This window comes from Rhinolophus sinicus, chromosome 16 (assembly GCF_057876585.1).
Source record: "Rhinolophus sinicus isolate RSI-liver-muscle chromosome 16, RSI-T2T, whole genome shotgun sequence".
NCBI classification, from domain to species: Eukaryota; Metazoa; Chordata; class Mammalia; order Chiroptera; family Rhinolophidae; genus Rhinolophus; species Rhinolophus sinicus.
Window position 1 is genome coordinate 2,713,971 of NC_142516.1, and position 27,854 is coordinate 2,741,824.

At 57.2% G+C, this 27,854-nt stretch overlaps 1 protein-coding gene across 6 annotated transcripts in view; it reads left to right on the forward strand.

The window, feature by feature from the left end:
* Positions 1–10,215: 10,215 nt before the first annotated feature.
* The window catches only part of VAV2 (vav guanine nucleotide exchange factor 2), a 155,304-nt gene continuing 137,665 nt past the window's right edge, over positions 10,216–27,854 (forward strand). For 4 of the 6 annotated variants that reach the window (XR_016019449.1, XM_088793462.1, XM_088793464.1 and 1 more), the window contains exon 1: positions 10,572–10,915. Coding sequence is in view for 5 of the 6 variants with exons in the window: in XM_088793462.1 (XP_088649588.1) it covers positions 10,712–10,915 (204 nt within the window). In the remaining variant the exon portion in view is untranslated. Of the gene's footprint in view, positions 10,916–27,854 lie in introns of all 6 variants that reach the window. The other 2 variants (XM_088793463.1, XM_088793465.1) reach the window with 1 other exon arrangement.

Genomic DNA, 27,854 nt, shown 5'->3' on the forward strand with positions numbered 1-27,854 from the left:
TGAGTCTCCTGGTCTTGACCTGGGTGACTTGCTGGCTGGAGAACTCAGCCTTCCTTGGAACAACTCCGCTTTTCCTGCCTGCGGCACTAGGGACGAAAGTCTCCTTGTATGTGCTTTTACACGCTGCTCCAGCTTTCCGGACATTGCCTTAAGTGGGTGATTAATGACCTTCAGCCATTCACTGATTTTCTCCAGGGCATTCCAGCTGCCTGCTAAGGTCATCCATTTCCATGGTCCTAATTGTTACTCTTTCCCCATCATTCAAATGTCCCAGATACTGTGCACCCAGCCATCCTCATCCACAGGCATCCCTTCCCCGATACCACTGGGGACAGTTCTAACAGTTGCTACCTCGTGCCAGGGACTCTCAGTGCTCCATTTACCATCAGCAGTGGGTTCTTGTCAGCTGGCCAAGGCCAGCCAGTCTGTGATAGCATGCCAGGGTCTGCTTCCCGGGACCCTCCAGGCACCAAGTGTTGGGAGTGGTGTGGGGACCAGGAACCCCTGGGTGTTGGGGAACCACAGCAGACAGCAGGGTCTATTTGGCCTGGAAGGTAAGGCTGGTGGGGGTGACTAAGAAGCCACCAGGCCATCCCTGGACCCTGGCTTGGGGGTGCTAACTGCCCCTCTCTGGCCAGGGCAGCAGGAGTGGGGCACAGCAGGGCTCTGTGTGGCTGGTGCTGGCCGCTGTTGGCAAAGACCTGTCATGATAAGAGCAACAAACAAAATCAGAGGTCTGGCCCCTAGAAGCCAAGCTGAGCGGGTTTGTGAAGTCACAGGCTGCTGAGGCAGGAGGACAGAGAATGGTGACGTGTGCCTTCACTCTGGAGGGAAGGGAGAGAGGAGGCCTCGGGCCAGAGGCAGGAGAGAAGGTGGTCCCCAGAAAATCATAAAATGGGTGCCCGGTGAGACTCGAGTTAAAATGTGCAGAGGAGGAGACGCTAACTCTGTCTGTCTTGGTGGACATGCAATTACCGAGGGACGGACCCCTCGTCCTGGTGGTAGTGGCCGAGGGAGTGAGCGCGGACCTCAGAGAGTGGTTTCTCCCAGTCAACACTGGAAGCAGCGGAGGGGCTGGAGGACCCAGGCCAGCTGGGCCAGGCTCTGAGCCAAGGTCCCAAGTGACAGAAACGGCTGTGGCCTGCAGGGGCTCGACATCCCACCTCTGGCTGCACCATGGCAGGAACAGACTGCGCCCAGCAGCGCCCCCTTGTGGCAGAGGTGCTGGGCTCCGCAGGTGGGCTGCCCTCCGGACAATTCAGGGAAGTGGACACCCACCACTGGAGGGAAGCTCTGACTTCCTGAGTCAAAGCCAGTTTGGCATAAAGCTACTGGCCAGGAAGACACACGAGCTGGGACTGCATATGCGCCTGGGCGGGTGTGGGGGCCTGTCCTGAGTGCTCTGCATGCATCCATCTTACTGACCCTCGCAGTGCGGCCTCTGCCCTGGGGACACCGTCGTGCCCATTTCACAGATAAGGACACTGAGTCCCAGGGACTTAAGTCACTCATTTACCCAAGGGCTGGGTGGAACTCGGGAGCCTTACACGTGGCCTTTCTTTCTCTGAGGGAACACCTGGGTCTCCCGGCATCCATTCAAGCATACGTGAAACGCTGCAGGAGCAAGATTGCGGGGGCCTCCCTAGGTGTTCCAAGTCTTAGGAGGCCGCCAGGCCCCCACAGAGACGTCTGTGATGGGGTATCTGCTGGCTGAGCCCAGCCCCCTGGCTCAGCAGAAGCAGTGGTATTAGACCATTATCTTCTCCCACAACATGGAGCCAGGAAACCTGTGAAGGCACCAAAGACCCCTCCGCTGAGCCCACCTGGGTGCCTGTGAGATGACTCAGGGGCCTCTGCCAGGGTTGGGGCGGTCACTACATTGTATCAGGATGAGGTGTGAAAGTGCATTGGGGGTGGGTGGGGGCTCAGGATGTCTACAGGGCCTGAGCTCTGCTCCAAAACAGGGCCCCTCTGGGACCCCTGGGACCCCTGGGACCTCCCCAGGAGGCAAGAGGCCTGGGTGCAGCCTCTGTCACCCCCACCATTCTCAGTCCTCCTTTGCAGGATACTCCTGTGCCAGCTCGGTCTCCCCACTGGGGCAGGGATCATGCAGGGCAGGTGTTCGGGAAGCGTTTTCTGGATGGATGGGTGCTGGGTGGGTGGATGGATGGATGGATGGATATATGAGTAGATGGATGGATGGATAGATACTGGATGGATGGATGGATGGGTGGATGGATGGATGGCTGGATGGTGAATGAAGGAATGAATTCATGCCAGGCAGTGTGCTGAGTATTGGGAGTACATGGAGGTGAGCCCACAGGCTGGGCCCAGAGGAGCCCACAGCCATCCCAACCCAGGAGGATGTCTCCATGCCAAGTACCAAGAGGACCCTGGGGAGGCAGGAGAAGGTCCTGAGGGAAGAGATGGCCAAGATAGGTTTTAGGAAGGACACACACTTCTGGGCAGAGCAGACTCTAGGCCCACGGTGTGCGGACAGCTCAGTGCGGACAGCTCGGTGGGGGGGGCATAAGTAGTTCGTAACGGCAGAGGCCTGAAGTATGAAGTTAAGGGTTGGGGTCGGGGTCAGGAAATGGCACACATGAGACTAAGGGGGCTGTGATGGGGTGCAGTGGCCTTGGGAACTGTGCCCAGGAGGCTGGCCGTGCTCAGAGGGCAGTGAGAGCCAAGGGTGGTTTTTGTTTATTTGTTTTAAAAATAACAACTTTATTGGGACATAATTCACATGCTATACAGCCCACCCATTTTCAGTGTTTATGACTTTCAGTGTGTTCACAGAAATGTGTAACCATCACCATAGTCAATTCTAGAGCATTTTCGTCACCCCCAAAGAAACCCTGACCAATGAGCAGTCACTCCCCATGTCCCCCTCCTCCCAACCCTAGCCAAGCACCAATCTACTTTCAGTCTCTATAGATTTGTCTTTTCTAGACGTTTCATATAAATGGAACCATGTAATATATGGCTTTTTGTACCTGACTTCTTTCATTTACTTTATGTTTTCTAGCTTTATCCATGTTGTCGCGTGTGTCAGCACTTCATTCCTTTTTGTGAATGTGTGGTGAAATATACATAACATAAAATTTACCACTTTTAGGTGCCAGCTCGGTGGCATTAGGCGCAGTCACACTGTCGTACGGCCACCACCTCCATCATCTCTAGGGCTTTCTCGTCTCCCCAAGCGGACACTCTGTCCCCATTAAACACTCACTCCCACTGCCCCCTCCTTCTAGACTCTAGTAACCACTCTTCTACTTTCGGTCTCTACAGATTTGCTGACACTAGACATTTCATACAAATGGAGTCATATAATACACCATCTTTGGTGCCTGGAGTTTTTCACTTAGTATAATGTTTTGGAAGTTCATTTGTTGCATGTGTCAGAACTTTCTTCATCTTACGGCTGCATAGGGTGGACCATGTTTCATTTATCCATCCCCCGTCAATGGACCCTTGGATTGTGGCCACCTTTTGGCCATTAACAGAGCTGCTAGGCACACGGGTGTACAGATTCTGTGAGGACACAGGGTGGGCTTTGAGCAGCGGGGAGCATGATCAACTTTGTGAGTTAGAAAGATCACTGCTGTGGGGGGCAGGGGTCTACAGGGGTCAGGTGGGGGAGACAGACCAGGAAGACAGGACAGCCCTGGGGAAGTGTGATGCACCGTTGGTCTCCTCAACCTCCAGCACACACACCTGAGCTTGCTTCTGTTGCATGTCTCCCAGGAACAGGCAAAACTTGCCCAATTTTGAGATGATGGAAGAGGAAAAGCTCAATTGCATCAGTCCTTGTTTTCATGATGCAGTGATGTCAGCCCCAGTGCTAAATCCTTTACCTCCCAGACCGCATAGGACCCCTGCCGCCGGGGTGGGGGGCAGGTCTCATGAAACCCATTTCACAGGTCAGAAAACAGTAGACACATGTCTTCTGCAATGCCACGGCACTGGGGGGAGGGGGGCAATCCGACACTGCCCTATATGGCAGCGGCCACGAGTCACGTGTGCTTTCTGTGCTCTTGACTGTGGCTCGCCCGACTAAGGAGCTGAATTTTTAGTTGTATTTAATTTTAATTAACTTAAAATATGATACTCAATTCAGTGTTTGGTGAAATTTAAGTATATTTGAAACCACTCGGGTATGCTAATCTACTTTTTCAATGATTGATAAATTTTATGACACCTAAATACAGATCAGATATCTCCAATGATAATTTAACATTCAAGTTGAAATGTGCTGTACGTATAAAATACACACTGGATTTTGGAGACTTTAACATGAAAAGTAGAATGTAAACTATCTCATCGATAAGTTTTCAGGTTGATTGCGTGTTGAAAGGATACTATTTCAGATATATGGGGTTAGGTAACATGTATTATTAGAATGGATTCCACTTACAGTAGGTTTATTCAGCCGTAAAGAGAGTAGGTGTCTAAAACAGGTAGATACTGACTCAGCTGCAGAATGCCGTGCCTTAGAAGGCACGCCCGTGCACACACGTGTGCACACGCCCCTCTGCAGGAACAGAGTGGAAAGTGGCTGCTGGGGCAGCAGCCTGATACACTTACCCCGACACACTCTACCCTGATACCTACCACGAGTAAACCTTGATGTTATGCTGAGTGAAAGCAGTTGGACACAAAAGCCACATATTATATGTTTCATTTATAGAAATGTCCAGAACAGGCAGATCCATGGAAACAGAAAAAAGACGAGTGGGCAGGGTGTTGGGCATGGAAGCTGGGGGGTCCGGGTATCTTTTGGGGGTGATGGGAATGTTCCAGGATTTGCCTCACTCGAGCTGTTGTCTAGCAGTGGGGTCTAGCAGGCCCCTCCCCTGGGCTGGGCTGACCTCTTGTGCCAGATCCAAGGGCAGCTTGCACACCAGTAAGGGTGGGGCGGACTGGCTCTGACTAGCATGGTGTGCCGCCACTCTTTCTGTAGAAGCCAACACAGCTGGCAGCCAGTGTCACAGCTGAGCCTGCTGAGGAGCATGGTCGGTGGCAGAGGGCCACCCCTCAGGTCCCATGACTCAACCAGCCGTGTGGGGTTTGGGTCTTCCCTCAGCCGGCCTGGGCTGCCACCTCTGTCCTTTACTGAGGTGGCCTGTTGCTGCCACGCTGAGAAGCTTCTGGCAGAAACCCAGAATCTACCCGAAATCCCTACTTGTCAGCCTCCTGCCTACGAATGAATCAAGCCCTGAGGCCCTTCTTCTTTTCCTTAAAGCCTGGGTTAAGTGGCCCTGCACCCAGACCTCTCAGGCACCTCTCAGGAGAGGTCAAGCCTCAAGCCGAGCTGGGCTCAGAGGAAACGTCATTAGGAGGGGCTCAGACCATGGCCATTTGGTGGTCAGATGTCAAGGTCGCAGAGTGGGGCACAAACCAAGCACTGCAGAGTTAATTTTGAAAGTTGAAGCAACATCAGTGAAAAGTCTGTGTTCTGCCTTTTCAAACAAAGTGTGAAAGCCCACCCCTAATAATCCAGTGAAGTGTAACCTGCCTCTGTGGCAGGCCAGCTGGTCTTTTTCTCCTCTATAGTTTCCCGGGAAATTATGACAGCTGAATTTGCGTGATGCAGCTACAGATGGAATTTGCAAAACGTGTGTGTTCACGGAGTCTGGACTTGAGAATAATTTCTTTACCCTGTCATGTTGGGAAGAGTGAAAACACTCCTTTTCTCTTGTCCTATGAACAAAGCCAGTGTTGTCAATACTTTCTGGATGGAGGATGTGAGAGGGATGGATGGAGGGACCGATGGAGGGATGGGTGGAGGGTGGATGGACTCTGCCTTCTGGGGATGGCCTTTGTGGGAGAAGCTCTCAGTAGGTCCCTGGGACCCTGGCTATAGAATTAGGGCCCTTTCAGCCTTGGGCCTGTTGATGAGAAGCACTGAGACCTTGTGGCAGCTCTCGGCATTGGCTGGGGAAACCTGGGTTGAGAAAGCCCCCGGTCTCACTGTGGGTGGTTCTCTGAGGAAGCCTGTGTGGGAAGGAACATTCTCGAATGTTTGGGTGGGCAGAGAGAGCCCTCCAGCCCATGACCACAACGACACACGAGGACACACACATTTCTGTTGACAGCCAATCCCCAGAGATCTGGGAATTTGGGCTCCAACTACCGAGGGCGACCCCTGGGAGCCCAGGAAGCCTGTGGGCCCAGACACCCCTGTGTTGCTTCCCTTTGAACCTCATTATCAGCAGAAGCAAAAGCAAAGCTCTCAGCTTGAGGTTCTGCAGGAGGCAGACTGGGCTCACACCCCATACCTGCCAAACGCCTGACCTGGGGCAAGTCACCCAGCTCGGAACCTTCACCTGTAAGCCAGAGGTAATGGTAGTACCTCTGAGGGCGTGGGTACTCAGCGCCGTGCCTGGAGCACAGGCGGGACTCAGAAGCGGGAGCCCGACAGACACTCACCACGCAAGTTACTGTTCAGGGAGAGCAGTGGAGTAGGGAGCCCAGGCATGCCTTCCACGAAGCCTCTCGGCCTGACCCCACTCCAAAGGCCCACAGACCTGACAGCCACCAGGCTTCCAGGAGCTCATGGCCAGCTGCGTGGCTGCACTTCCATACCCTTCCCTCCTTCAGCTCAGATACAGGCCGTTGCCCCAGCAGCCACTTTCTGCCCCTTCTGCAGTGGGGTGTGTGCACGCATGTGCCTGCCTTTATGGCACTGCATTCTGCCGCTGAGTCAGTATCTACCTGTTTTTAGACACTTACTCCCTGCAGCATTTTTCCTTCTTCCTTCTTTCTGGGTGGTCACCTACCCACCCAAATCAGCGTGGCAAGGGACAGCAGGAAGTTCCAGGGATGGAAACCCCCTGCAACAGCAACATTTGGGTGCTTGCACAGGTGCTGGGTGACGCTGGGCAGCTCACCAATGCGTTCAGGATAATAACAGCTACTATAACTGTGAGGCTTATGGGAGACGAGGTGAACCCTCAGGCCAGCCACCCAGCACTGGAGAAATGGGAGTGGCTCTTACAATCCAGACTACTGTTAGGAGAAAACGAGCTGAAAGCGACAATGTGCTCACGTAGTGATGTGAAAATATGCTACCAATCAATAAGTACACCATATAGCCTAGTTCCTAAAACTGTGAGTCAGTTTCACACATTTCTGTAGCTTCTGTGAAAGAATCTCCTGGATTGTAAAATCGTAGTGGTGGTGCTCTGTCACGCTATGGGTTTATTCGTTTGGTGTTTCAACAGCTGCTTTTTGACCACCTACCATGGGCTGAGCCCAGTTTGAAGTGGTGGTTGTAAACTGGGGACGGGCCAGAGATGGTCCCTGCTGCCACCGAGCTGACAGGCTAGAGGGATGATACTGAGCAAAGCAACCACCATGTACGGTGGTGGGAAGAGCAGAGAAGGAAAGTGAGGAGAGCCTGGGGGAGGGTCACGTCCCCGCCGCTGGGATGGCAAGTGCAAAGGGCATGCTGGGTATGGCTGGAGCACTGCAGGAAATGAAGTCATCCAGGGGGACTTGAACGGAAGGACGTAGATTTTACTTCCGGTGAGGGCTCCCCTGTGAGGAGAGACGGCCTCACCAAGGTTTGAGTGGGTCCTGGCTGGCTGCTGACGACAGACTGAAGGGGTGAGGGTGGTGCAGGTGGAGGGGGGCCTGTGACCCTCCTTCCATACTTTGTGGCATGTGGCTGCTGTTGGCACTTCCTGGCCCCCGAGTTTGATTTGCTCCATTGGACAGGGAGCCCCAGCTTCCCACCTGTCCTGTGGACTTAGCACAGGGCCTCCCTCACTAAAGAAAATGGCTGTCTAAACTGATTGTGCTAAAGGTGGGATTCAAGGGTACTGTTCACTTATAGTCTGTGAGCTCATCCCTGGGGTGCCATCTCCATAGAATGTGATGAGAATTGTGCCCCCTGGAGGTGTGTCACAGGCAGTCCTGGCAAATAGCTCTGAGTCGGACAGCCTGTGTATGGCGGTAAGATTTTCTGGAATGGTATCCCCACTTCCTGAAATATGCTCTGAGTTAATACAGTGTGGACCTGCTCACTATACTCACACCAAGTGTTTGGAGGGAAGAGTGTTTCTGTCAAGTTCTCATTTCATTCAGTCTTATGCAGCCTGCCTGCAGGGCCTCCCGAGGACTCTGGGAGGGACACAGGGTGCTGAATGTCCCCATCGTCAGATTAGGAAACTGAGGCTGAGGGAAGTGTTGTGATTGGCTCAGGACCCCACTGTCGGGAGGGCTGGGCCTCCTGATTAGGCTATTCTGGGGTTGGCTGGGTAGGGCAGCCTCTGCCCAAGGGGCAGCCAGGTGGCGACAGTGCCCTCCATATCCACCAGGGGGCAGCAGATGATAGTCTGCATTCTTGGCTGGTAGAAGGCGGGGCAGCCTGTGTCCCAGCCTGGGTTTATCACCTTGGTTCTCTGGCCAGGGAGGAAGGTCAAGGACAGTGAGGACAGAGTCCCCTTTCTTGCCAAGGGAGCTACCTGTGGGAGAGACCCTGGCATTTATGGGGCACCATGAGTAGGGCACCCCCAGTGAAGGGCTGTGGGAGCCGTGTTCTGCCCCAAGCATGGTGTAAAGCCTCTGGATATTCGATCCTGTTCGTTCTTCACAAGCGATTCTGATGGGGTGGGGTGATCCCCATTCTACAGGGGAGGAAGGGAGTGCTGCTAGGGGAAGGTGCCTGCGTGGGCTCTTGGAGCAGAACCCGGAGTGGCTGGGGTTCAGGCTCTGTCTCCCACTTGGCGATTTCTCAGGGCTGCAGCAAGATTGTGTGCTTTAGTCTCAGGCAAGGCAGGTGGGCTGCCCTCTCCACGCCCCAGGTTCCCTCCTGAGCACATTCACCGAGGTCCCACACCTGTTTCCTCAGTGGTGGACAGGAGTGTGGAGCTCACAGGTGGCTTGGCCTGATTCTGCCCCTGCCTGGGCCACTCCTCCAGGGGCCTGGGCTGTGCCCTGGGAGGCAGCTCCTCCCCCACCTCTCTCCCTGGGCCCCATGCTTCCTCCTCAGTTTGGGAAGGGGAAAGTCTAACTCTTTGCAGAAGCCAATTCTCAGAACAGAGGGCCCAGGGCACCCTCTCTGGATTCAAAATGAGGTGGGAGTGTCACCCTGCTCTGCCCCCCCCCCCCAATCAGGAAAGCCAGAGGGAGGGGGATTGGGCCATGCGGGCAACTGCCCAGTGCTGCCCCAGCTAATATAGGTACAGGGTTCAACCACAAGTATCCAGGGCAGGTGGCCCCTCTGAGATTGGTAACCCCACAACCGCACCCTATGACTGAGCCTGTTTCAGAGGGGCTCAGACTTGTCCAGGACTGCCCAGTGTATCAGTGGAGAGAACCCAGGGGCTTCCGACAACTGAGCCAGGGCTCGCATCATATCATTTCATTGCCAGATGGGTTCTTTATGTCCTTGAATCCCTCCCACCGTCGTAGGAAGCCAGCTGCAGAGAACACTGCCCGCCCTCCAGGGCGTGGTCCAGGAAGGAGTTCAGGGCAGGGTCAATGGACCCTGCAGCCAGCATGGGGGCTGGCGCGACCCAGGGCCGGGTCTGGCCTCATCTCCTTCCCTCTCTCCCACTTACTTATCTCACATATTCCATCTCGGATGCCAGGATTTGCCCTCTGGACAGCTATGAGTGTACAGAGTGGCCTCTGGGTCATAAAGCAGAGGAATCCTGGCCTTTGTGCCCGGCTTTGGGGGATTCCGGCCGATCCTGGGGCAGACCCAGGCGGAGGATGGGAACGGGGGCTCTGGGCGCGTACTCGGCCCGTGCGCTTTCAGCCTCGAGTTATCCTGAGGGGGACATATGATGGGCCGAAGGGGGGGTGGGAGGCCTCGGCCCAGCCTGTGACCCCGCCAGAGTCTCCTTCCCGAAGGGCCAAGCGGAGGCACACAGCCCGATAGGGGCTCCCTCCTGATATTCCGGAGCGGAACACAGCAGGGATGCAGATACGACGACCCCGCCATCAATCCACAGGCGAGGTCGCTTGACCCGGGAGCAGAACTCCCCAAAGTCCTGGCGCCTCTTGGAGTAGGTCAGCGGGCGCACGACCAAGCGCTCCGCAACTTTCGCGCGGTGGCAGCGGGGCAGGAAGTGGGGAGTGGTGGCGGGGGTGGCGCTTGGGTCTCGGGGAGGTACCAGGCAAGCGCCCCGCCCCCACTCCGCCCCGCCCGGCCAGTGGCCGCGCCCCCCGCGCCCCCGCGCCCCCAGCGCCCGCAAGCCCAGCAACTGAGTCGGAGCGCGGATCAGGTCGAGGAGCGCAGAGCCCGCAGGCGGGGCGAACAAAGCAGCGGCAGTGAAGGCGGCCCAGGCCTGGGACGCGCAGAGCGAGCGACCCGCCGGGCCTTTGTCTCGGGCGGGGCAGGAGCAGCGGCAGTGGGGCGCCCCGAGCGCAGAATGCGGTGCCCGGCGGGGCTGATTGCGCAGCGCTGCGGCGGTGGACGGCGTGGAGCCTGGCCCGGGTCCCCCGGGGACTTGTGCGTGTGAAGGGGAATCCGGCGCGCTGCCCGGCGCCCACCCCTCAGTCGCACGTGGGCGGGAGCGGTGGTCAGAGACGAGCCGGAGGAGGAAGAGGAGGGGACGTGCGGCGGCGCCGCGGGAACCCGGGCCGCCTGCGCGAAGCCCCGCCCCGGCCGCCGAGCCCGGCGCGGCCGGGCGGGATGCCCCGCGGCCGCAGCACTTTGGCCCGAGCACTGCGCTGAGCAGTCCGCCGAGCGGGCGCCATGGAGCAGTGGCGGCAGTGCGGCCGCTGGCTCATCGACTGCAAGGTCCTGCCGCCCAACCACCGGGTTGTGTGGCCCTCGGCCGTGGTCTTCGACCTGGCGCAGGCGCTGCGCGACGGCGTCCTCCTGTGCCAGCTGCTGCACAACCTCTCCCCCGGCTCCATCGACCTCAAGGACATCAACTTTCGGCCGCAGATGTCCCAGGTGAGGGTCTGGATGTATCTCCACTGATACACTGGTCTGGGAGGAACCCTGGTCCCGGGCGTTCGCTCCATGGGGCGCGAGGACGCCGACTCCGAGGTCGCTGACACCGAGGTCACAGCCACGGGCAGTCCCGGGACAGTGTCAGGAGTGGCCGGTCTCGGGGAACGTCGGCAGGCGGCGGGACGGGGAGCAGAGAGCGGGGTGCGCCCTGGGCTTCGGAGCCCGATCCTCCAAGGGGCAACCCCCAGAGGCACGAAGTTGACCAAAGTACCCCCCCCTCGGGGGCGTGCCTCCGCCTCCAGCCGACACTGCCCGGGAGCTCCCCGGGTGACGGCAGACTCGAACCCGGTGGCGCGCCACCACTGCTGCCCCTGGTCTCGGGCTTGTGCACCGGGGCCCTGCGAGTGTCCCTTCCTAACTGCGGGAGGCCGCTGCGCCTGGAGGCCTCGTGAGGCGTCGCGTGGTCCGGCTTCGCGCCGCGGTTCTGGACACTGTGGAGGACCAGCAGACGCTCGGGGCGCGGCCGGAGGGGCCGGCGGGGCGGGGAGCTGGAGCCCGCCCCGCGGAGGGAGCTGGTGGGCCCCGCCTCCTTGTCGGCCTCCCCCTTTTCTTGGCCGGGGGTGGCCCAAGTGCCATCGGCCCCCAGAGCCAGGCAACTTGATGTGAAGGGCGTCCCCCATCACTTCACCAGTACCCTCAAGGGTGGTCTTTGTCGTGGTGGAGGCGCGTGTGGCCGCAGGCTGGTAGGAAAATGTCTGCTCCTCCAGCAGGAGCTGCCTTTCTTGGGTCTTTAAGGGGAACTTGGCTAAGACTTCAGCAGAAGCAAGGCTTTTGTCCTGCCTTTCCCAGTCGTGGAATCCCCATCCCAGCACACTTTGTGGGGGCCAGGGAATCAGCCTGGGTCTGGCCAGCACTACCTTCCTGTTAGCCCTATACCCTTTCCTCCAGGGCCCTTGGCAAATCCGCGTAGACAACGGCCATTCACAAGTGTGACATTGGAAAACAGGGCTGGAGTGAGTCACTGCTTTTCCAGGCTGGGCTGCATGGCCTCTGCCCTTTGGCTGTGACCGAGTTTCCAAGAAGATGGGGTTTGCCCCCATCCAGGGATGATGGGGGTTGGCTGCTGACAAAGAAGAGACCTGAGGGGGCAGGGGGCCACCCTCCCACTCGGTAATAATAACCCAGGACCTGGTACACGGCCAGCCCAGTGAGGGGGCCCTGGTGGTGCCCTGTCTGTAGCCTGGTCCTCAGGACTTCCCTGAAGCCAGCACCATCCTTACGCACCCTCAGTGCTAAGTAGCCTAAGGTCCCCCTCTGCCAGGGCCCTGCTGCAGAGGGCTCTCACAGATCTACTTCCCTCTTATGTCCTCACCTCGCTCTCCCCTGGAGAAACAGGGGAAGAAGTGCTGTGGAGGGCAGAGCTGGGCGGCGAGGAGCAGTGGCTGCCTTCTGCTGTGAACTGCAGGGGCTGGCCAGGCTTGCTGGCTCCTGGTTACCACCTGATTGGCAGGGTGGCCAGGGTACAGGGCACAGCCTGGGTAGGTCCACATAGCAGAGGCTGTGCTTGGCGGGCCACTGTGTCCTGGACTGCCCCTCCCCAGCTGCCATTTGAGCAGGATGGGAGAGGAGGGGCCGCTGGTTTTGGCAGGTGATTTGGGCTGGAAGTGCAGAGACTTCTGAGGTTTCTGGAGCCATTGGTGAGGCAGCAATACTGACACCAACGTTGGCCCCTTGAGCCCCCCTCATGAAGGGGTATGAAGGTGGCTGGGTCGTAGGAGAACTATGTGGGCGAGTGTCTGTGTGTCTTTGTGGCCACATGCTCTGATTGAAACCTGGCATTGTCACCTCCCAGGTAGGTGACCACTTTTGGGGCCTCAGTTTCCCCATCTGTGTAATGGGCAGTAATAGTAGCAACCTCTTAGCCACGTTGTGAGGATTTGATGAGGGAGGGCAGAGAACGTCCTTAGTACTGAATAAACGGCCGCTATTTTAGGATGGTCGTCCTGAACCTGGCAGGTATCATCCTTGTAGCTGAGGGCTGGTCTCCTGGAACTCGGCTTGCCCGTCATCTCATGGAGGGTGGGGCTGGTCACACCGATCTTTATGTGGCTTTCTTGGCACACGGATGGCTGCAGGTGTTCGATGAACCTGCATTAGTGGGATGGGGGTCAGCCGGCGTGGCTTCATCTGTATGGTCACAGTTAAAGAAACAATTGTGTTTACCACGAAGGCTGTGCAGGGTCTGGGAGAGGAACTTGGTGACCTCTGTGCGGCTGCTCTTTGTCATCCGGGAAACTTAACAATCAGAAGAGAAATCTCAGCTGCCCTTTCTTACTGGTCCTGCCCTGGGCTAGGCACGATCCGGGCGGGTGGTGCAACCTCTATTTCATAGATGAGGCAACTAAAGCTCAGAGAGGTCAAGTGACTTGCCCCAGGCCACACAGGTAGTAAGTGGCAACACAGACACAAACTTAGGTCTCCCTTTCAGAACTGTTTAAACGAATGATGGTTTCAGAAGACGTCCCTCAGCTGTCTTGCTGCCTTTCGGATGGATGTTCCTAGCTGCTTCTCGGGTGGTTCACGGTGTGTGTCTGTTTCCATGGACAGGGGTGGGAAGTGCGTGCCTGTTTCCTGTGGGGGTCTGGATACTGTGCAGGCAGGTCAGGGTGGGGCCTTCCCATCTCCCTGCTGTCACCACGTGCCCGGGACCCGACCTGCTCAAAGGCCTCCACGATGTCCCCTCTTTCCAGAATGCCACGCTGTTTTCAGAAGATAGCATTTGGCGTGCCCCTTCTCTTTGGGTTAATCTCTGCTAGGTTATTGGCCCTAAAGGAGCTTCATAGCAACATGTACTGATTGAGCGCCTGCTGTGTACAGCGCCAAGTACTAGGAAAGAGACTCACCGAGAGTTCCTGTCGCCCTTTGTTGTGCCCTCCCGGAGCTGGCAGGGAATGCTTTATCTTTTCGTTCAAGATGCCTGGAAGCCACCTCGGGTTTAATTAAACTAATTAGGGATGGCCTCAATCTGCTGATCCCAGGAAGAGACCGTGTGTGTCTGGAGCAGCTTCACTCGTGCAGTCCTGTGGCTGCTGATGCCAGCAGACAGCCCTCGTGTTTGGTCTGCAGTTGGAACCTTTGGGGCACCGCCCACCCAGCCTCTTGCCTACACCACCCTGGCAGGCCTCCTCCCTGACCAACACCCTGGACAGCTGGGCTGCAGGGACATGGCACCGAGAGGGCTTGGGACCTGGGGCCCACCAGGGCTTTCCTCCCTGCCTGCACCTCGCACACAACTCCAGCCCATTCCTGCCTCTTGCCTGATGCCCCAGCCTCCCCCCACCCCCCGCCCATGCTTCTGTCCGTGTCCATCGTGTGCTGTGCCCTTGCCGGACGACCTGCCGTGCTCTCGTCCCTTCTTCCTATAGGAGCTAGTCCAAAGGCCCCCTCCTCTGGGAAGCCTCCTGATTTCACTCTCCCGTCCCGTGGGCTGACGGGTCGGGCCTGACTGTGGCCCCCGGTGTATCTGGTGTGTATCCCTAACCCCACACTTGCGCACTTTGTGTCAATATGCTCACCACTTGGCAGCCAGACTCTTGTCGTTGCTCCAGCCCAGGAGCTGGATAGATTTTGAGTGGGGGATGCCGGCATCCATGTGTGGTTGTCTGTCCCCTCCAGCTGGGCAGGAGCCCCTCCGAGTCTTCACCTCTGGGTCCCACAGAACCTGGCATCCCTTGGTCCCTTCACTTCAGCACTGTGTTCCTTTACTTGAGGGACAACTGCCGAGCCCTTGAGCTGCCGGGCCGGCTGGCTCTGTGCTTGGCGATGGGGGCCCAGTCCCTGCTGTCATGCAGCTTCCAGGTCGGTGCTGATGAGATGTCTGTTGACTGAAAAAGCGGCCTTCAGGTGTCCAGAGAGTTCCTGCGTGCAAGCAGGAGGCTGCTTGATTCCCGAGGCCGAGGGGCGTGATACCAGGGCGGCCGGGAGCAGAGAAGAAGGCAGATTCCAGTGGAAACAAAGGAAGCCTTTTTCATTCTCTTGTAGGCAGATTTCTTTTTTGAAATTTTGGAAATACCTCACTCAGACTTAGGGACAAGCGGTAAGTGGAGAACACAGAACTTTTTCTCCGTCCATCTGAGAGTAAGTTGGGGACTTCCACCCGTGTATTTCCTACAAGGGCATTCTCCCCGAATCGCGGTGTAGCTGTCCAAAGCCCGAATACAGCAGTGGTAATCCTGGCTGGTAAGACACTCCAGTGTCAGTACTGTCCTTTGCAGGGGAAGGTTAACTTGAGGGCCACGTGTGCCCTTCAGCCCCTTCCAGTCTAGGAGGATGTTCATGGCCTTGACCCTCCTTTTGTTGCATGGCCCTCCCTTTGGGGTTTTGTGGCTGCGGGTGTTAGAGTGGCCGTGATGCTGTATTCTATATCCTGTCTTGCAGGTGGCATGTGGTTTAGATTTGTTCCATGGCTGGGGATGTTGGCTTCACCCACTGGTTAGGACGGAGTTTGCTGGGCAGCTCCACTCTGAAGTTACTCTGCTCCCCCTGGTAGATCACAAACGTTCTCCAGGAGATACTTTGAAACAATGTAGGTATCTAGTGCTCCCCTCCGGTCCCCCTTTCTTTCCACCAGTTTAGAGTACAGTTTCCTATTTTTATTCCGTGGATTAGCATCTGTTACTGTCATTATTTATTCTGATGCTTAAATTGTTTCAGGTTTGACCAGAGGGGGCTGCTTCAAGACGCTTTTGTGCGCCTTTTTGACCTGTTTCCATCATTTTTGAGCACTGCCTGCCTTTCTGGCACAAAATACTCCAGGCTCCTCTTGTATTTCTGTTTGCCCCAGCTCAGGGATCAGCCATGTCTCTGAGGAGCTCTGGTTCCTGAGTGGTGAGGGGTATTTAGAAGCCAAGATCTGGCTGCAGGGGTGCACACGGCTGCTGGGGTGACCCTGCTTCCGGGTGTCATTGGTTAGACCTGGGAGTGTGTGTGTGTGTGTGTGTGTACACGTGTGTATGTGTGTGTACACGCACCGGTATCTATGCATGTGTCCATGGACACTGTATACCTACACACAGTTACATTTGTATTTATTTTCTGTATGTACCAATGCTGCCAGATAGAAATATGTGAGCCATGTGTGTATTTTAAAATTTCTAATGGTCACGTTAAAAAAGTAAAAAGAAATGTAAGATATTAATTTTAATAATACGTTTTATTTTACCCATGCGTTCTCAATTGGAAGGTGGCAATCAGATCTTTGGGGGTAAAGAAATTTATTCTTTTTACATATAAAGCACAGATGTACAGAGTACAAAACAGACATAACAGCACATCTGTGGTATTAAAATTTCACGTGGGGAGGGCATTTAGGAAAAAATGCCTGAAAAATCACCTTAGGGGAGCGAGAATGAAAAGAAAAACCGATTTCCCGAACATCAGTGAACATCAGCGTTTCCACGTGGCAATGTGTGTGTGCAGCAGTAAGTCCCGTCTGTTCTGGGGAGCGGGGCTGGGGTGGGGGTGGGAGAGCAGAGGCCGATGGCCCAGGGTCTCGGCTTTAGCATGGACCTGACTGACTGGAGGGGCGCTGGCAGAGCTGTGTGCAGCAGGGTCCCGAGCGAGGCTTGGGTCCGGACGCATCTGTCTGGGGCACGGAGAGCAGCCCCCGGTCGGTACTGGTGTAGAGTGAATTGTTTGTGTGGTGTGTGTGCACTGATTCAGAAATCTGGCTTTGTCATGGGCCAGCCCGGGTGAAACCGAGAAGAATGCTGTGTACTTGGTGGTGAGGCCATTGTGAGGGACGGTGGTCTGGGCCCTGGAACTAGGGTGTCTCCGTGCTGGGCCGGACTGGGGGCTCAGCTGTGCTGGGCCCAGGGTCGGGGCAGAGCTTTGTTGGGGACCTGACAAGGGTGAGTTGCTGTGATGAGCCCCCACCCCAGTGCCTCATTTGAGCCCTTTCTTGCCATGAGGCCCTGGAGACCAAGGATGTCCCCTCCCTGGAGGAGACTCTCTCCTTCTAGAGGAGCGCTGGGTCCCTTGCTGGCCCCTTCCTCCTGTCTGTGTGTCCAGGCTGTGTCTGCGGCGGTGGCTTCCTGAGTGTGAGGGGTGGGATGCCTGGAACATCAGTGCTGGTGGGTCTGGTGCAGGGGTCCTGGTTTAGGCAGGTGCCCAGGCTTGAGCCTGGCTGCCCTCCCTCCCTCCCCTTGAATGCAGCCCCTTCTCCCCTGCACCCCCCCCCTCCCAGACCAGGGCCGGCAAGTTTTCTGTAGAGGGTCAGACAGTAAGCATTTTAGATCTTGTGGGCCGGACGGTCTCTGTCGCAACTACTCAACTTTGGCCTTTTAGTGCGAAACAGCCGTCGACGCTCTGTAAATGAGTGAGCGTGGCTGTGCACCAAGCCAGTTCGTTTGTGGAGAATGAAATTTGAACTTCATATCCTTTTCATGTGTCATGAAATACTCTTCTTTTGATTCCCCTCCCCCCCAATTGTTTAAAAAACCTTTCTTAGCCTCTGAGCTGTACAAAGATGGGCAGTGGGCCGGCTTAGAGGCTTGAGAAGGTGTCCTGGTTCCTTGAGCTCCCGTCCCAGTTCCCATCACAGTCTGCAGTGTGTCTCCATTTGTGTCCAGTGCCCTTGCCTCGGGCTCCTCAGGCAGGAAGTGTGTGGTGAGAGCAAAGCTTTCTCCTCTGTGTCTCTGGTGCCAAGAAATGTGCTAAGTGCTGCGTTAATAACCTGGTCTTGTCCGCAGAGCAGCGATGGCTGGGGTTCTGCTCTCAGCCCACTTTTTAGATGAGGAACGGAGGCTTGTAGAGGCTGAGCCCACTCGTGTCTAGAGCGGCACCTGCCCTAAGTAGGTCCCCAAGCATGGAGGGAGTGAGGTGTGCTACCCAAGATGGCAGTGGAGAGTGACATGCTCGGCCACTCGGCTGCCCTGAGGCTCTTAGTGGTGATGTGTACCGGGCCTGGCTGAGCCTCAGTCTGCAAAGGGGATGGCTGTGGCCACCTCGCAGGTTGTTGGGAGGGTTTGATGGGAAAACGTGGGCCTGGATGTCCCTGCCTTGTACCTGGCCGCAGAAGTCTCAGAACACTGTGTCCCATCCATACCCAGGGTGGCCACTTGCTCCTGCTGGCTCGGCACCGGCCCGCGCTGGCCGCTGGCCTCCTGGGGCAGCTGCCTTCCCCGTCCCCTGGCCACCCAGCTGCTGCAGGGCCTCAAGGTGGCAAAGAGAGTGGGCTGCCAGCGCCCCAGGGCTGACCCTCTGTGCTTCCTTGGCCGCTTAGCCCCTCTCACGCTGAATTGACCGTTCACCCCAGAGGCAGTGTGGTGGCCTATGAGGGACAAGGATGGGGGACCCGTGGCTCAGGGTTGGCCCTTTCTGAGGGTGATCAGGATGCCTGCTGGAAGGGGTCTCACAGCCTCTCTCTGCTTCTTCCTCCCCAGGAACTCCTGGGCGGGATGGGGTGGGAGATAGCAGCAGACACAGGATTCACTGTCTCTGTGGCATTTGGGGCTGTGCTAGTCCACAGCGGATGTGGTTGTTTGGATCCCTGGGGGCAGGGTGACTGCAGAGGGCTTCATGGAGGAGGTGGCACTCACTCTGGCTTAGAAAACTGGATCCCCTTAGCTAACTAAGATTGGGGTGGGTGGTTGCTGCAGGGATGGGGCTCTGGGGGCAGAGGCTGGGGGGGCTCCCATCTGCCTCCCCGGTATTCTAGGTCACTGCTTTCTGGCCGTGCCTTGTCCTGGGAGGCGTGTTCCCTGACTGCCCAGCACTGGCACCTCCCCTGGGCCTTGGGAGATTTGAGGCACCGTGTCAGGCTGTACCCTGGTTAGTGGAGATGTGATGGGGCCACCTGACGTCACACTGTGTGGGGGACCGAGGCCTCTCGCCAGCCTGCACAGGGCTCTTGGCCTCTGGAGCTCTGTGCACGTCTCCCTCCACCAGCAAAAGGACCTCGATTGGTGAGGAGGCTGTGGACAGCACAGTACCAGAATCCAGAGATGGCCCCAGCTGGCTCGCTCTGCCCTTCTCCCTACGTGGCGTCTGGGCCTGTCTCCTGCTCCCAGGCAGCTGGGGGTCATTTACTTAGGTCCACTCCTGAGCATCCACTCGTGGGCCTTGGGCAGAAGAGAAAGACCCCTGACCTTCCGGAGGGGCAGATGGAATAGGGATATAAAGATGCACTTTCGGATGCAGAGAAAGAAAGCAGGCAGGAGGCTGGGGGTGCCACTCAGGCTGGCTTCCTGAGGAGGTGCCAGTGTCCCCCGCTAGTTGTGCTTTCTGACCAGGTTTGCATGTCCAGTCTCCCAGAGCCGCCCCCCCCACCCCCATCTGCTCTCCTCAAATGCTGCTTCACTCTGAGCGGCAACTGGGCACATCGATCTCTTTTTTTAAAGTGAGGTTCAGCCTGTTGGGGGAGCCTGGGCGAGGGTCCTTGTGTGCTGGGGTGCAGTCACGGGGCACGGGGCAGCTCCTCACTCTGGTGTGAGCGGCTGTGGCTCCTGGCTTTCAGTCTCTGCCACAAGGAAGTCTCATGTCCTTGTCTCCTCCCACTCTGTCCTGGTTCCTGATGGCTGGACGGCATCCATTCTGTCGGGCCCCCCGGGCCCCCCGCCCTGGAGGAGCCGTCTTGGTGCAGCCCCTCCTTGGGGACCTGTTTTTGCACCCTGCGTCTGGCCTCGTCTGCTGTTAGGCAGTGCTGGCAGCCAGGGGCCACGACTCGTCCCCGGAGTGGAGACGGGCGCAGTGCTGAACCCTCGCAGACCTGGGCTCGAGTATCGCCTGCCACTTCTTGGCCCAGTGACAACTCCTCGGGGCCCCATTCCCTTGTCTGTAAAAGGTGGTTGCTGACAGAGGACAGAGGTGGCAGAGGGGACCCAGATCTCTCAGCCCAGCATCTGGATGTGAGAGCTGCTCAGTGGATGGTTCCCCCACCCCTGATGGTGGGTTGTGGCTTCTCCCTGTGAATGCCCCATCCTTGACACGTGCCCCAAAACAGGACGGGAGAGAAGCCCAGGGCGCAGGAGCTGGCACCCTGCACGTGGGTGGGACGAGCCCCGCCCTGCTCAGGCCACAGAAGCTTCCTGCCCAGCCAGGACGAGCCCCCACTCAGGGTCCTCTGAAACTCTGCTCTCATGGCCTCTGGTCGGCATCCTGGAGCTGCTGTGACTCTTGTGGTTTCTGAATCCAAAAAATAAAGAATAACAAACATGCAGCCGCAGAGGGAGATGGGCTGTGCAGTGGCTGCTTGAACGGCCGGCGGGGACCCCGGTGGTGGCACCTCAGCGAGGCTGCCTGCCTGCCCGCCACGAGCGTTGGAAGTCTCCGAGCTGCTAGACACACACGGTATTCCTGTTTCGTGGGGTTTGTTGGTCGGTCTTTGTAATTTTTATCAGGATTAAGATAATTATGTGTAACACACCTACTCCTCGTCCCTCCACAGCCAATATAAGCTTAAGGTCACAAATGCTTTCTGTTGGTTTGTTTTGTGCTTTTGGTTTCAAAGGCAGTGAGCACACGTGGTGGGTGGTGAGGGTGGCCCAGGCAGGCATGGGGCACAGTTGCCTCCTGTCCTTCTGTTCCCTGTTCGCGCCTTTCGAGGAATGGGGCCCACCTCCAAGTCCCCTGGAAGCCCCTGTTGTCATCTGTGCAGGGAGAGCGGCCACTTGTCTGTCTTCTGCTATCAGAGGACTTTGTAAAACTCCGCTGTCACCTCCTGGTTCACCTCTGATACGTTCATCGCTCTGCTCGAGGCTTTGTTGGCTGCAGTGGGAGAGGTGGCACGGTGGGTGCCCAGAGGATGGCACCAGGACTGGAGTCATTGCAGTGGCCAGGTTTGGGTTCCAGATGTTTCTCTGCTCCATGTGCCTCCTGGTGCCACCCAGCCATGCCCCTGCCTGGCCTCCCTCCTGTCGCCCGGTCGCCACACATTTCCAGTTTTCATTGGCGTTTGCTTGATTGTCATGTTTGTCTCGTAATAAGAGGACGCTGTTGGGAGGTAATACAGGCATCATGCTGAGCCGAGGCCACCATGACCCCAGCGTGAGGGGACACCGCAGCCCTGGCCCAGCCACCTGCAGGCCACACAGCTCCCGAGAGGCTGGGCCTGGACGTGCCTCACACCAGACTTCTGAGGCCCACATTTCAGTTTTTCTGCCGTGTCCTCCCCGGGGGGGTTGCTGGAAGGTTCTGGTCCGACATGCGCCTGAGAGCCACGTCCTGAGACCCTTCTCCCTCGTCCCTAAGCTCCTCCAACTGTTGATTGATGCCCCTTCCCCAGACACTGGGGCACCTGTGCTCCCCACCCCCAGATGCCAGCTTATCTGCTGCTGGGACAGGAGAGAGAAACCCTCCGACTGTCATTTTGGTGAGAGACAAACCACCTTTCACTTCTGACCTGTTTCCAGTCACAAAGACTGACACCAGCACCTGTCTGGATGCCACCGGTCCCTCTGCCTGCCTATCTGTTAGTCTTGTTTGTTTTCACCCACTGCTCTACGGAAGCAGGCGCCAGGCGAGGCAGGGCGGTGGGGCGTGACCGGCCGGAGGTGGGGCGTGCAGGCTCGCTGCATTGCCGCCCCCCTGGGCCTCCTGTGTTCCTGGCTGTAGACGGGGCCAGACGCCCACATCTCTCCTGGTGTCCACACACAGTTGTGCGGCTGGGCTTCCTGGGGATTCCTCATGACTTCCTTCTCTCTCCAGGAGCGAGACTTGAGTGGTGATGAACCCGGATATGGCTTCCTGTGCTCCAGGCCCTCGACTCTGTGCCTTAAATCGGGGGCCCAGGAGAGCTTCTCGGCTGAGTTGTCAGGAGAAAACTCCCTTTTCTCCCCCACCCTCGTGTGGAGCCATTGCCCGATTCAGGGTTGGCGATGGAGGAACACGGTCCCGGGAGCACATGAGATCTCAGGCTGCTTGCCTCCTGCCTGCCCCACCTGTAAAATGGGGCCATCATTTCTGTTCTCGGTGCCTCCAGGCGGTGATGGGAGGAAGGCTCCTGGGGCGTCTGGATCCCCCTCGTAGCAGTGAATGGCAAGGATGCCTGCTGTCTGGGCATCAGGTGGGGACACGCAGGATCTGTGTGTGTGTTGCTCTGTGGGAAGCTGCCCTGCCTCTGACTCTGGGAGTCCCTTACTCTGGTTGACAAGTCCCTCTTTTTAAGTAGGGGAGTTTTCCCGTGTTGCCTGTCTGGGAGCTGCAATTGTCCCCGGGAACCAGGAGGCAGCACGTGGAGGCAGCATCTGCATCGCCTGGAGGCTGGAGTGGGAGCATTGCAGATGTCCCCATTGAAGGGCCACATGAAGGGCGCAGGGCGCTTCCTGATGGTGTCATTAGTGGGAGCTGAGGGCTGGGCCGATGAGGACAGACGCCTTGCCTGGGAGTCAGTAAATCCAGGCCGAGACCTCACCTTCCGCAGCAGGGGGCAGGGGATGGTGTGCTGTGTGCTCTGTGTGTGTGTGTGTGTGTGTGTGTGTGTGTGTGTGTGTGTGTGTGTTTTCACGGTCTGGCTTATCTCTGCTGTGGGCTGCGTGGCCTGCTTCTCCAGCAGGATATCGTCTCGTTTCTGGGATGAGGTGTGTGTGTGACTCTGGGGTCAGGAGGCCAGGCTCGGGCTGCCATCTGCACTGTGCCCTCAGACCAGAGGCTGCCCTCTCTGTGCCTGTCTGCATTCCCGAGAAGCCCGGGTGATGCCATCCACCTCCTCTGGGATGTTTTGGGGTTTCTGTTCACTCTCCCTGAAGCGGCCCAGGGCTCTGGGGTTTTGCCCGCAAAGCCCTGTCGTCCACTCTGTCTGCTTGGGGAGCCCTGGCCGTCCCCTGGCCCTGAATCAGGACAGGTGGTGCAGGTGACCACTGAACAACAGGTTCTGTGTGTGCTGGGGCCCCATGGCCATGGCTCAGCCACACCGTGTCCTATTTCCCCCCTCCCGCCTGGGCCTCTGGCTGCTGGTGGTCGTCTCCGGCAAGGTGGGAAGTGAGGAGCCTGGGCAGGAGGCCACAGCGTCACAGCCACGTCTTCCTTGCCCTGCCCAGCGGAGTGGCTCTGGCCCTCACCTTTTCTTTTGCTTTGCCAGTCGGTGGCCTGGGGACGTGCAAGCTAGTGCTTGTCCCTCCTGATCCAGCCAGGACAGTTTCTTGTGCAAGAGTGGTCCTCCCCCTCTGACATTCCTTAGGCACGATGGAGTCACCTGCCACTCTGTGCCTGCTCTGGGCTGCTCCTGGGCCGCCTGGTGATGCCAAGATGGTCATCATCAGTCACAATATTGGAGGCACTTGGCCGTGGGGTAGGGGTCATGTCACCCACCTGACAGCTTTGGAAGCTGAGGCTCAGAGAGCAGAGGGGCTTGTCTGGGTTGCCAGTAGGAGATGGAAGCAGGACTTGAACCTGTGGTCTCAGTATCCTCTCCTGCAGGCACCGCAGGCTCCCGAGAGGTGGGATTTACATCCATGTGAACACTCCTGTCCGTGGTCCATGAAGCCGGCAGCCCTTTCTTTTTCTAAACTCATGTGCAATAAAAGTTTTTTTTTTCTCTCAGAAAAGGGAAGATAGAATTTTCACACACCACTCCCTTCTCATGCAAATAAACCTTGGGATAGATTGGCCTGTCATCTCTTTGGGTGTATTTTGTGGTAATTTAGCTGCTTAAATGAAACATCTGTTAGCCAGCCAGGCTCCAGAGAGCAGAGCTCGGCAGTAATTTGTGTTTATTGCTCGAGCACAGACTTGCCAGGCAGACCCACCCCCGCGTGGAGGGACACTTGGCACTGAGAGGCCATGACGTTTGGGGGGCTGGAGCGTTTGTACCTGGTCCCCTTGGGTCCCTCAAGACAGCAAGAACTTTTCCTTGGCTGTGGCTGGGCCAGAGGCCTGCAGTGGACCACTAAGGATGGGAGGCACCCGGCCTCTCGCTGCCCAAGTTCAGGCTCAGCTGTGGCCAGGGCTCAGGGGAGAAGCTGCCCCTGTTTCTGCTCTCTGCAGCCTGCACGGGCCCAAGGGACCCTGAAACCCAGACTGCCCTGGCCGTGTTTCCTCTATCAGGGGAGGAAGGGCGGGTGCCCTGGTGTGGTGGTTAGGAGCCATTGCTGATGTGGCCGTGTGTGCCCCTGGACAAGCTTCTTAATACTCCCCCCAGCCCCTGCCAAACTGCCCAGATCTTACTTGGCTCATCTGAACAATGGGCTTCTGTGGGATTAGGTGTGGGCCACAGTCCCTGACTCTAATACTGTGTTTCCCCAAAAATAAGACTTAGCCGGACCATCAGCTCTAATGCATCTTTTGGAGCAAAAATTAAAATAAGACCCGGTCTCATATTATATTAGATAAGACCCGGTCTTATAGTAAAATAAGGTCATCTGGAACTTTAGCTCTCAGGGAACATTTATTGAGTACCTACTGCCTGTAAGTGATTGACCCTTGGGCCAAGGGGAAGATAGGTGAGGCCCGGTGACTCCTGCGAGGGGTTCAGAATCTAGGGGTAGGAGTGGAGGGTGCCCAGGACCTGGGGAGCAGCTGTCACTTCGAGGGGAGATGACAGGATCTCAGAACCCTGGCCTTGAAGGCTGCAGGAAGGCAGGATGGTGGGTGGTGGGTGGGCGGCTTTGTCCTGGGTGCCAAGGAGCAGGGAAACTGGTAGGGATGATGGGATATGCCTGGATGCAGCTCCAGGAAGTTCCACCGAGGCCAAAGTGCTGGGGTGGATTGGAGGGCAGGCCTGGAGTCCGGGAGGCTGGGGAGGATGCGGTCACCAGCAGGAAAACTGATCAGGCCGCCACTGGGGGGGGGGGGCGGGGGGGGGAAGGGAGAGGAACACCAGGCTCCAGGGACATGCAGGAGAGTCAGTGGGGCTGGCCATTCGTCAGTTGTGGGGTGATGAAGAGGGTGCCCCGATGTCACGCTTGGGCAGCGGGGTGGATGGCGGGCTGTCCAGATTTGGCCCTCTGGGTGCAAGCCTACCATTGGCTGCGGGCCCAGGGAAGGCCCGCTCTCCCAGCCGTCCGTCCGGAATCTGCCCTGACCGGAGTTGGGGGACGTTTGGGCCCCACCCCGCTGTGTTCTGTGTCTGGCTCTGAGCTTCCTGCTTCTTTTCCGGTCTGTGTGGCTGATCGCATCCATGTCCAGCTGGACCTGGGGCCTCTTGCAGAGGCAGGGTCCCTGGAGAAAAACACCTTTGACTAGTGTGGGACTCTATTCCAGACTCTCCTTCCTTGGTAATTATATTCTCTACCATGCTGACGGCTTTGCCTTCAGAAGCGCACTTTATCCGAAAGGTGGTAGACAGGTGCTAACATTCATCCCTCGGAAGCTCAGGGTGGCCCGTCGAGATCTAGCTCTCAGGGGAGGTTGGACCCCAAAGCGTGCGATTCACCTCTTGGTGACACGATGGCCTCTGCAGAGACCCAGGAAACTGCCGAAAAACCCAGGATAGTGTGTGTGTTATTTTAAAGTGGTTCTTGCCTGTGGAAAGAGTGTTTTTTCTTAAAAAGGGCATTGTCTTAGATTGATTTCTTTGGGTCTGCATTATCGCTATTGATCTGCTGAAGCTTGAATCAGCAACAGCTGCGTCGCGCGACGGGCTCCGTGGGGTGGGGGGTGGGTAACTGGCCACCTCGTGGAGCTCTCAGCACGCAGCGTTGCTCACAAGCCTGTCCTGGCCACCCCTCCTCCGTTTTGGGGGGTCACCAGGTTCTGCCCCTTGTCCCACCTGTTCCAAGATGGGTATTTTTTCCATGTTCTAACATCTCGGACATCAGCTGGGTCTTGGAGCCTTATAATCACGGGGTGTGTTGGAGGCACAGATTTATCAGGCGGTGTCTGGAAGTTCCAGCGGTGACCCCCGACCCCGTCACCCTGCCCTCCCTGTGATTGGATGCCCACAACCCTCCTTTTAGAGAGCCTGTCCCGATTACCACATCACAGGGACGGCCACTCTAATGCTCCTTGCGGAAAGGCCAGCCCAGCTGGCCAACTTTGAGAGGGGGATGCATTTCCAGGGCCGAGTCTGAGGCAGGGGCCCCTCCCTGAGACTGGGCTGTGCTGCCCGGGTCCCCCCAGTGCACCCCTGACCCTCCCTACACACTGGTCCTCGCGACTTCTCTCTGGCCCTTGGCTCCGACCAGTGGTACTTCCTGGACCGTCCTGGTGACCCTGGTTGGCCCTGCCTGCTGGCTGCCGAGGGCGCGGGTCCCTGACGGATGGATCGTTACTGAGTATGCAGTGAGGGAACGCTCTCTTCACCCACCTCCCGGTGCAGGGTCCTGATGAAGCTTATCTCAAGGGAGGGGACCCCCTTCCCGTGTCCCCCTGGGCCTTGCGCAGCATGGGTCTGCCGTGAACTTAGGGAGAGGGGCCAGCCCTCTGTCTAGTCCAGCTCTGAGCCATTCCCATCACCTTTTTTGTCCCAATGGAAAGACCTTTCCTCCAAGAAATAAATACTCTCGTCCTTAAAGAATTCTCGGAATTCTTTTCGGTGGGAGTGATCAATACGAAAATAAAAGTGACCGCCAGTAAAGCTGTGAGTGATAACATTCCTTATTGACTAAAAGGGATGAAATGTGAAATCTCTTGATGAAACAGCTGCAGAATTTGCTCTGGAGAATGAAGGCCTGATAGAATGAATGGCCACGGAAGAACCTCAAGAGGCAGGAAGGTGGCCTGACGTGTAGGGACCACCAGGCCCGTGGAGTGAAACCTCCACCGTGTAATAAATGTGGAGGCAGAGAAGAGAACTTTGGTGTAAGAAAACTGGACGTTGGAACAAAAAAAATCCAGAAAACTGTGTAAGGCGGTCAGCGACCTCGCCGAGCTCCTCCCAAATGGTGTTTTCAGTTTCCTCCATGTTGATAAGGTTATTACTGAACCATGGGTGTTCCTGGTGCAGGGGCCCAGGGCCCCGGAGACGTTCAAGGCTTGGGGTGGGGGTGTCACTTTCCTGTCTGTATATAGAGAGTCGGATTGGGAGGGAGGGCCTGGGCAGGCGCCCCGGGGCCCCCTGACCTGTGGGGCCCAGGGGACGATGAGTGTGGAGATGGAGCCCACTCCCCCCACCCTCTCTCTGCAGAGGAACCATAGCCCCTGTGCCCCTTTTTCTTTATCCCTCTCTCTGTGCCCAGCTCTGTGTTCTGGAGCCTCTGCTCCCAGGTTCTCATGAGGGTCAGAGAGGGGCTGGTGGGCAGAGTTGGGGTTGGGGGCCTCCATTGGTCTCCTGTCTACTGCTTGTCCCATCTCTGGCACTGGGCCAGATTGTCATCCTGCATTGTTGTCCAGCCCCTGACTTCTTCCATGAGGTCCCCCGATGTCCCCAACCCAGGTGGGGATGATGGTGACCTGAGGATGGTGGCTGAGGGCCATTCAGGAGGGTGTGTCCCAGGACCGAGCTGTCAGGAGATGGGGGACAATGCTGGGGCTCTGCATGGACCCCTGTGGGACGAGAAGTCAGGGTGGGGTCTTCTGGGGGGTGTCCCTTCCCCACTCTAAGCCTAGGGGTGGGTGCAGAGCAAGGGGGTGGCCCAGCTCCCTGTGACCTCTGAGGATCAAGGCTGCCCTTCTGTGCTCCTTCAGACTCATTGATTTGTGGTGTGTCAATTCCTGGATTGCTTCTAGTGGCCTGTTCCCCCAGCAGCTCGGATGTCATTTGTCCTTGTTTCTTAAAGAGTGAGGTGCTGCTGGCTGAGAAGTTCTTTGAACTCGCCGGCGTGGGGATTGTAAACAGGAAATGAAACCCGCTGCTGCTCGTGCCATCTGTGGGAACCAGTGGTCAGCTGCCAGGCATTCCGTGCCCTCCTGGCCAGTTTTCTCCTGAGCCGGCCCTTTGGCTCCATGTCAGGAAGGGGCAGGGTTGCTGGTACAGACCCTCGAGCAGAAGTAGCCATGTGACCCCTGCCTGAGTGTGGGTCCATGGAAAGGGGCTGGGACACACACTGCCTCAGTGTCCCCATCC